Source organism: Anastrepha ludens, chromosome 3, assembly GCF_028408465.1.
Source record: "Anastrepha ludens isolate Willacy chromosome 3, idAnaLude1.1, whole genome shotgun sequence".
NCBI lineage: Eukaryota > Metazoa > Arthropoda > Insecta > Diptera > Tephritidae > Anastrepha > Anastrepha ludens.
This window is the reverse complement of record NC_071499.1, coordinates 43,240,896-43,251,063: the sequence shown is the minus strand read 5'-3', so window position 1 is coordinate 43,251,063 and position 10,168 is coordinate 43,240,896. Positions and strand designations below refer to the sequence as shown.

Below are 10,168 nucleotides of genomic sequence, written 5' to 3'. Positions count from 1 at the left end.
CCTATGGATAAATCCTCTCAAGATGGAGCTCGTCCTATTTAGGAGGAAATATAAAATACCCAGAGCTCAACTCCTCTCAATAGAGGGTACTCTGTTAGTGCTTTCTGATAAGGAGAAAAGAAGAAATCCTTGACAAAAAAACTAATTTGGAAGCCCAACATTAGGGAGATGAAAAGGCAAAGGCCATTTATGGATGCAAGAGCGCTCTTGGCAAAAGATAGCGCCCAGAATTGTAGTTTGGCTCTATAATACCATTCTCAAGCCAATTCGTTTGCATGGAAACATTGGAACTCACTGAAGAGGATGGCAACGGTAAAAAAGATTCGAACTACTCCTACTTAGCGCTTAACGTAATGTTAAATGAGGTACTAGTAGACATCGTAAGTAAATCTGCCGCTGCTCGCACCCCAATCACACTGAGAGGCTCGGGCCACAAGCTCGATGTAAATTAAGCACACTCAAGTATGCTTAGAAACTGTGTTCTCACCCCATTGGCGACTAATCAATGTACACCTTCGCTTAATCCAAGCGAAGCATTCTCCACTCACATTCAACATCAAGGAAGCGGGGTGTAGGACTGGAAGACAGAACCTGGTGAACTTGTACACCGATGGCTTCAAATTGGAAAGAAGGGTTGGCGGAGGAATACTCCGCAAGGAGCTCCCAACAGACTCAATTTCAGGTCATCGAACCACTGTAGTGTGTTCCCAAAAGAGGTAGCCGCGAACAAGGAAGCAGCTGATTAGGTGCTGACTTGTGTAAAAATTGACACGAAACTAAATATTTACTCTGGCAGTGAAGCGGTAATTAGGGCTCTGGGTTCAAAGACAGTAAAATTGGTGAGGGAATGAATGACTGATAATAGTAACATTGCGGAAAACTGCGAGATGCATAGATTGGCTAAACAAGGGAACTGTGAGGTAGTTTCACCGCGAAAACAGAGTATTGACCACCTACGGTAAAGCTTCACCTATCGAGGAAACTAAATTACATTGGATGGTGGACCAAAAGCGATATTGATGTCGGTCTCAAAAATATCTGGTTTTCCGTGTGGTCACCGCAAAAGAAGCTACGAATTTCTAATCGAATGTTAAATCCGCCCTACTGTATGAATATGAAACGTGGTTGGCGTCTGTATCTGTAATGCGGAGGTTTCAAAGATTTGTGAACCAATGTCCTAGACCCATTCTCCATATCTGGTGGCTCGACAACTGGATTTCGAACGAACATCTACTTGACCTAAGCAGACAAAAACTATTAAACAATGAAATACGACAGCGAAAATGGATTGTCCACTGCGCTAGCCAGCGACCGACGCAAGTAGAATGACGCTGAACTGGAACCCACAAAGACCACGTCGCAGGGACACCCTAAGCGGCGTAGTCCTTTTATAAATTGACGAATTGGACTCAAATTAAGACGAAAGCGAAAAGTAGACAACATTGGCAAGCATTTGTTTCGGCAGTATGCGCCCAAAAGCCGGTGCGGTAGCAATAAATAATAATAATAATAATACGAGGTGTGTTCAAAAAGTACGCGAATTTTGTGGTTTTTCAAAAATTATTTTTCTATTCATTAATATCTATTTTGTCCCCTTTTCCATGAGATATTATGCACGTGTGCCAACGTTTTTTTTAATCTTCGAAGCACTTCAAAATCTCATTGTTTTTTATCTTGTTCAGCTCTTCCGGCATCGAAGTCTTTATCTCGTCAATCGTAGCGTAGCGTCGGCCTTTCATGGGCCTCTTCAGTTTCGGGAACAAATAAAAGTCACAGGGGCCAGATCTGGGGAATACGGTGGCTGTGGCATCATTAGTGTGTTGTTTTTTGTCCAAAAAGTCGCGCACAAGCAACGATGTGTGAGCAGGGGCGTTATCGTGGTGCAAGAACCAATTTTTGTTCTTCCACAAATCCGGTCATTTCTGGCGGATTGCCCCGCGAAAATTGCGCTAAACTGGCAGGTAATATTGCTTATTGACCGTTTTATCCTGTGGCAAGAACGTGTAATGCACAACGCCCCTGCAATCGAAGAAAACGGTGAGCAAAACTTTTACTTTCGGCCGAACTTGGCGCGCTTTTTTCGTTCTTGGTTCGTGCGGCAGCTTCCATTGAGATGATTGAGCTTTGGTTTCCACGTCATAACCATAAACTCACGATTCGACACCAGTTATGACCCTCTGGAGCAAATTTGGGTCGACGCGGACAGAGTCGCAATGCTCATGCGATGCTGCTTTTGGTCGAAATTGAGCAGTTTTGGTACGAATTTTGCGGCGACCCGACGGCTCATGCCCAAATCATTGAAAAAAATCGAATGGCACGAGCCAATCGATATGTCTAGGTCCTCAGCAATTTCTCTAACGGTGATACGACGATTGGCCAATACCATTTTCTTCACTTCACCAATTTTTTCGTCTGTTGTTGAAATACTCGGGCGTCCAGCGTTCAATTTCTCGGCCTTCTGAGAACATTTTGTACCACTCATAAACGTTGATTTGGTCCAAAGTAGCTTCTCCGTATGACACAGTAAACATTCCGAATGCACTTAATTTCGTTTTTTCACACAAAATTCGATACAGGTTCTTTGATCCATCTTTTTGAATAGTTAAAAATCGAAGACGAGCCGAAATACGTGCAAATAAAGCAGCAGCTGTCAACAATTAACTGAACATTCAAAATGGCCAAACTCGTCAGCATGAGTGAGAGACATGAGTACCAACATATTGCATGCGAAAATTCAAAATTCGCGATTCTTTTTGAGCACACCTCGCACATTTATGGCAATCAAAAAGCCGTTTGTATTAAAAGAAAAAATTTTTTATAAATTGGAATTAAATATTATTTTTGTATATTAATTATACTTGTAATATATTAGTCCAAGCTTTTTTATAAACTTTTTATTTAATACCCAATGGGACGTATAATTGGCCTAATTAAGTCACAAGTTAATTTCAATAAGTTCAGAATAATTGAAATAAAAACCATTAAAAACCAATCGAGAATTAGGGTAATTGAAAAGTGTTTAAGTGTGAGAATCACTGGTTTCGTGTTTTCTTTTTATTTTTTGGCTAACACAACTCATCTAAAGTCATCTAAATGTTTATTTAGACTCAGATTTACTGCAGTTGCGTTTCTCATTTCCTTCATTTTAGTTCGCAATGCCGAACATTTATTTCGTTTTGCTGCTACTTGCAGATTTGTTGACTTTGCCTTGCGTATAAATTTATAAAACAAAATCGCATTTATTCTTTATATTTAATTCTATATTTTTAATATGTTCGATATGTACCCATAATTTAATACTAATTTTCTTTTGTAGGTCCAGTCCTCGTTAGCTTATAAACTAGTGAAACTGGAATGTCTCCCCAACGCTCGATATATTCGCAATGCTACATGCGCCATAAAGGCTGTCAATCGCTACCGTTCACTCGCCAATATGGAATGTGACATTGTCGATCGCTTACAGAATGTTTCGGTAAGGAATATTTATATTTTATTTTCACTATATATTATCAGCATACCACAGTCAATGGCAAAGCACTTATTGGTGGAAAACCATTTTTAACAGCTCAACTTGGAGATTTTCCAGCGAAACACCGCTAATCACTTCAAACCGTTTCTTGTCAATGTAACCACCAATGTTTGTAAAATTTTTGATAGACAAAGTTTTGATGCCTACGCAACAATAGTTGCGAAAATTCTCAAAGATGTGTCGAATGTCAATCACACTTGTCCATATATGGTGAGCTGCTTTCTAATAACAGTTATAATTTTTTCTAATATTATACGAAGACATTTTTCATGATCGAGTGCGCAGTTTCTTTTTAACCTTTTCCTTCTTCCTCGTTCTTCCTTAGAACCATCTGATTGTGAAAAATCTGCTTTTGGAGGCCAGATACCTACCCATTGTACCGCCTTTGGGATTCTACAAGCTCGTTTTGCACTTCCTCGAAGGTTTTCCCTACGATGATGTAGGTTCCGTTATACTGTACGTGCAAATAACTGAAGTAAAGGAATTTAAAGCACTTACAAGAGTGCCCAAGTTCCGGCAGCTATAAAATTCAATTATAATATTTGAATTTTAATATTTTAAATGCAACAAATTAAGCTATGATATAAAGAGCGAATAAAACGCAGGCATATTTTAAAAGAAGTGCAAATGTTTGCTTTAATAGAAACGGCAAAGCTTAAGTGGCAGCTATGCTGTGCCTATTTCTAAGAGCATATAAGCCGTATCTTTCACCTACTTACGAATAATCAATCCGATCGTTTCTGGCTTAAGGGGACCCGGTGGTCTAATATAGAAATTTCAAAAAATCGGTTATTTGTTTTTTCGATATTTCGAAAGTGTAGTATCTTACGATTGTGTGTGAAAGGCTGAAGCCCACCGTCAACCAACTGATTGGACCTTATCAGTGTGGCTTCAGACCTGGAAAGTCCACCATTGACCAAATATTCTCAATACGCCAAATCTTGGAAAAGACCCATGAAAGGAGAATCGACACACACCACCTTTTCGTCGACTTCAAAGCTGCATTCGACAGTACGGAAAGGAGTTACCTGTATGCCGCGATGTCTGAATTTGGTATCCCCGCAAAACTAATACGGCTATGTAAGATGACGTTGCTCAACACCAGCAGCGCCGTCAGAATTGGGAAGGACCTCTCCGAGCCGTTTGATACCAAACGAGGTTTCAGACAGGGTGACTCGCTGTCGTGTGACTTCTTTAACCTGATGTTGGAGAGCATCGTACGAGCCGCAGAACTTAATCGCTCAGGCACAATTTTTTATAAGAGCGTACAATTGCTGGCGTATGCCGATGATATTGACATCATCGGCCTTAACAACCGCGCTGTTAGTTCTGCCTTCTCCAAACTGGATAAAGAGGCAAAGCGAATGGGTTTGGTGGTGAACGAGGACAAAACGAAGTACCTCCTGTCTTCAAACAAACAGTCGGCGCACTCGCGTATCGGCACCCACGTCACTGTTGACAGTTATAATTTTGAGGTTGTAAAAGACTTCGTGTATTTAGGAACCAGCATTAACACCGATAACAATGTCAGCCTTGAAATCCAACGTAGAATCTCTCTTGCCAACAAGTGCTACTTTGGACTAAGTAGGCAATTGAGCAGTAAAGTCCTCTCTCGACGAACAAAACTAACTCTCTACAAGACTCTCATCATGCCCGTCCTAACGTATGGCGCAGAAGCGCGGACGATGACAACATCCGATGAAGCGACGCTTGGAGTGTTCGAGAGAAAGATTCTGCGTAAGATTTTTGGACCTTTGCACGTTGGCAATGGCGAATATCGTAGACGATGGAACGATGAGCTGTATGAGCTTTACGACGACATAGACATAGCGCAGCGAATAAAGATCCAGCGGCTTCGTTGGCTGGGTCATGTCGTCCGAATGGATACAAACGCTCCGGCTTTGAAAGTATTCGATGCGGTACCAGCTGGTGGTAGCAGAGGAAGAGGAAGGCCTCCTCTGCGTTGGAAAGATCAGGTGGAGAAGGACTTGGCTTCACTTGGTGTGTCCAATTGGCACCGGTTAGCACGAGAGAGAAACGACTGGCGCGCTTTGTTAATCTCGGCCAAAATCGCGTAAGCGGTTATCGCGCCAATTAAGAAGAAGAAGTATCTTACGAATATACTGTGAATTTTTGAAGCGGAAATTCCCAATATTATAGGTTCTAAAGGACATTAACCAGATACAGAGCGGTCCGCGCGCTCCTGTACCTCAAACTTTAAACTCATTTATCTCGGCCTCGTGTTGTCAAACAAAAACAACTATTCAACCGAATGGTCTGCAATTTTATTGTAGTATGCTGTTCACAACATCAATGGCTTTCGCCCGTACTAGAATCATATTATTATTTCAATTATTTCGTATTTTTTTATTGAAAAACTTAAAAAAAAACCGATTCAAAACCGCGCCGTTTTGTTAAATTTCAATTTTTTTTTTTTTATTCTAGTACGGGACGTAGCTACAGTCATACTGATTAATAATTTTTTTTTGGGGGTTTTATGTTTCAGATAAATAGAAGATCCGAAAATGGAAAACGCCGTCCAGGTCCAATTTTTCGGAAGGGTCAACTTAAACGCAATTTTTTTAAATTATTAAAATTCAAAAAAAAAAAATTGTTTGTCATTTTTGTATGTAAAAGAAGTTTAATAAAAAGACTAAAAAAATTAAATATCGTTTTTCAGTTTTTTAATGTAAAAAAATTCCTAAAAGTACCCTTCATTTTCTAGCTCTACAGCTCATCATGCATCTGAGAGTTTCAAATGTATTTCAGAATAGTCAATTGAATTTGAGAAACCGCAAAATATATTTCAGAATAGTCAATTGTCAATAATTCAGAGATCATAAAATGCACTTTAGAAAAGTCAATGGTAATTCAAAAACTGTAAAATGTATTTCAGCATAGTCAATGGTATTTTAGAAAAGTCAATTGTAATATAGAAATTGTAAAATCTATTTCAGAAAAGTCAATTGTCCCTCAAAACCCGTAAAATATATTTCAGAGCTGCCAATAGTCAAGAGTTTCCGTAAAACTTTTGATATCGTCTTGATTTAGAAAGCTGGTAGCCACAGAAATTACACGGATTGATATGTTGTAGCGTTTTTTACACCAACGAGCCGAGTGATGCACTGACATCGTCGTAATTGAGCCTCACTGAAATGTCTTTAGCTTTGCTCCTTATAAACGTGCCTGACAGAAGAACCCCTTTATTTTGTGGCACAACTTATCAATATTACGGCCTGTGGGTTTTAGCAGACTCCTTTCCAGACTCCACGTCTGTTTCACGATTTTCACGGGTTAATGTTGCTCTGCCTTATCAAACTTAAATTTTTAAAGCAGTGATGCGTCTGCCAAAATACTGAGGCTTACAATAATAGGTATGTAATACTCGTAATTCAATCCCCCCATTTAATGCAAAACATTTTCAATTTATTTGCATATCCTGTTTGTATCGAATTCCAAAGTAGATTAGCACTTGCGATACTTAGCTCACCAAATATGAACGCTTATTGATTCACTGTCAGATTCGCCAACGTTCGTTAACTTCATAAATTCGATATGTATGGGCAAAGCTGCTCGGCTTCGTATGGCTTTTGCATGCAGTACTAATCCAAAAGTACTTCAGTTACTTAGTGAACATAACTGTTTCGTTTCCTTTAAATGGCATTACAATGCATTTCGCGTATTTAGTAGATAATATATAGTAAGATTCATAAAACATACCCAGCTTAAATATACACCTGTGTTCACAATAATAGAAGCGCGATACTATAGCAAAGTTTGGACTATTTAATTGGTTTTTATTTAATTTGATGTACTTTTTGTAAACATTTTATTCATACCACAACGAAATCCCCATATATCGACGTTTCAAGCTTTACACAAATTTCTTAAAAATAAAAATAAATTTTCATCAACATTTCAAACTATTTGTCAGAATTTTGGAAAAATTCTGGGTAAGCAAATGTGTCAGTTTTAAGTTGTCGAATGCTCGAAATTTTTTCCATGTAGAAAAAGGCACGAGACCACCAACAAAAATCCCGATTTTTGAACAATTTTAAACTGACTCAATATTATAAAGGGGTTTTCCAATAAAAGGTGTTATTAAGGTAAAAGATCTGTTAGTAGGCACGGCGTAGACCGGGTGCTAGTAAATCGTTCTGCCTAAGCTAAAAGGAGTCACAATCCAGCTATCCAAGGAAATTAAATATCTTGGAGTAATTCTCGATAGTAAGCTCCTATGGAAATCACACGTTGAAACAAAGGCATCCAAAGAACTCACAGCTTTCTGGCAGTGCAAAGGTGTCTTTGGGAAAACGTGGGGTCTTTCTCCTAGCAAGGTCCTATGGATCTACACGGCCATGATAAGACCTATTATCACCTATGCATCAGTAGTCTGGGTGAGCAGACTCTCTCTAGTGGGAGTCAGGAGGACCTTACCGAGACAACAACGCACTGTGGCCATCTGTTGCACTGGAGCTTTTCCGACTACTTCAGGCCTTGCATTAGATGCTCTGATTGGTTTACCACCACTTGATGCTTTCATCCAAGGAGAGGCCTTGAAGGCCATCTGCAGGCTGAAATACAATGGGAACTGGTACGACCCCTGTGCGGCATTGGAAAACAGAAAAGGCATGGATGTTGATCCAACGATTCTCTCCATGCCCCTTGAGTCCATGCCATCAAGTGTCGTACTTGAAAAGAGATACAGTGTAGCGCAACCAGAGGCTCAGTTGTGGGAAGACTTAGAAACTGAGCCCGGCAAACACTGTTTTAGCATTTTTACGGATGGCTCCAGAACCGAGCATGGCTCCGGCTCTGGGGTATACGTGGAATCCAGCGGGACAATACTGTACATTTGCTCTTGGAATGCACGCATCTGTGTTTCAAGTGGAGGTGTATGCAGTTCAAGAAGCGATGAACTTTTTTGTAGAAAAGCGATGGAGAGGCAGATCTATATGTGTCTCCAGCGACAGCCAAGCTGCGCTTATGGCCTTAGACAGCCCTCCAACCACATCAGGGGTAGTCAAGTCCTGTACATCCAGTCTGAACTATGTCGGTAGACATAATAGCCTGATGCTAACATAGGTCTCGGGACACGTGGGTATCGCGGGTAACGAGACCTCTGACTCTTTAGCTAGGATGGTCTCGGAGGACAACTTCTTTGGTCCAGAGCCCATTTTGCCACTCCCTTCTGCAGCCGTCAAAGCCACGGTAAGCAAATGGGTTATTACAACTCACAAGCGAGCTTGGCAGGCTGAGAGAGGCTGCAGATGGACTAAACTAGTGTTACCTATCATGTGCGATCGACTGTCGCAAACCCTTCTGTCATTAAGCAGCGGAGAATTCCGGATCATTTTCATGCATTTCAACGACCAAATCAGCAAAGACACAACATTGTTGATGATCAGCCGGCTTGAGTTCTTGTGGTAACTGGACTTTATAAGCCCTAAGACCCAAATCTATATGCAAAATACGGTGTAGTGACCTTTGTGGAATACCTAATTCCAAAGAACGACGAAAAATAGACGAACCTGGGTTTTCTTCAACACTTTCGGCTACAACAGTAATATTTTCGGCTGTTCTTGAGCGACGTGCACGGGTTTTATTCTCACATCACTAGCTTGTTCCACCAGCTCGAATTTTTTCATCATTTTCTGTATTGCAGACCGACAAGGTGCTTCACGATGACCCAAAAATGTTGAAGTTTTACGAACCATCTCTGCCAAATTTTCACCATTTTTATAGTGAATTTTAATAATTTCAATGCGTTGTTTAAGCGTGCATCGTTCCATTTTTATTAATGGCGTAGTTTCTACTTGTCAAATATCAGAAAATTACAGCTTCAAAAGTGACATCTACCGAAATAGTGGGCTATTCAAAATAACATCTGTTATTGGAAACCCCTTTATTATAATTGAATGGGCTGCAATACTGCACACCCAAATTTGTTGAAATTTGAAAATTCTGAATACAAAGTCTGAAATTTAATGCAGTTTCTTTGTTATTAATTTTGTATAAAGCTCAAAGCTTTGAGCTGGATTTCGGGTGAGATTTTGATGAACATTTTTGACGTGATAACGTCTTATAATTCGATGTAGCCGGCTGCACGCACCAAAAAATGCGTCGTTATCTTGCTCATGCGGCAATACCTTGCTGTTATGTTATGTTATGTTATGTTATGTTATGTTATGTTATGTTATGTTATGTTATGTTATGTTATGTTATGTTATGTTATGTTATGTTATGTTATGTTATGTTATGTTATGTTATGTTATGTTATGTTATGTTATGTTATGTTATGTTATGTTATGTTATGTTATGTTATGTTATGTTATGTTATGTTATGTTATGTTATGTTATGTTATGTTATGTTATGTTATGTTATGTTATGTTATGTTATGTTATGTTATGTTATGTTATGTTATGTTATGTTATGTTATGTTATGTTATGTTATGTTATGTTATGTTATGTTATGTTATGTTATGTTATGTTATGTTATGTTATGTTATGTTATGTTATGTTATGTTATGTTATGTTATGTTATATTATATTATGTTATGTTATGTTATGTTATATTATGTTATGTTATGTTATGTTATGTTATGTTATGTTATGTTACATTATGTTATGTTATGTTA

The 10,168-nt window shown here is 39.1% G+C and overlaps 1 protein-coding gene across 1 annotated transcript; it reads left to right on the top strand.

Annotated features, from left to right (window-relative positions):
• The first annotated feature begins 275 nt into the window (after window positions 1–275).
• LOC128857465 (uncharacterized) lies at window positions 276–4,055 on the top strand. The gene is made up of 4 exons (XM_054093221.1): window positions 276–380; window positions 3,317–3,472; window positions 3,566–3,739; window positions 3,855–4,055. Exons 1-4 carry the CDS (start codon window positions 276–278, stop codon window positions 4,053–4,055), a joined length of 636 nt encoding a protein of 211 aa, XP_053949196.1.
• Window positions 4,056–10,168: the final 6,113 nt, after the last annotated feature.

What these genes read in the sequence shown, in the direction of transcription:
- LOC128857465 (XM_054093221.1), top strand. Translation starts at nt 276, where the DNA reads ATGGAAACATTGGAACTCACTGAAGAGGATGGCAACGGTAAAAAAGAT. An exon ending in ATCGCTTACAGAATGTTTCG is followed by an intron (nt 3,473 to 3,565) that starts GTAAGGAATATT and finishes CATTTTTAACAG; the next exon opens with CTCAACTTGGAGATTTTCCA. An exon ending in ATCACACTTGTCCATATATG is followed by an intron (nt 3,740 to 3,854) that starts GTGAGCTGCTTT and finishes GTTCTTCCTTAG; the next exon opens with AACCATCTGATTGTGAAAAA.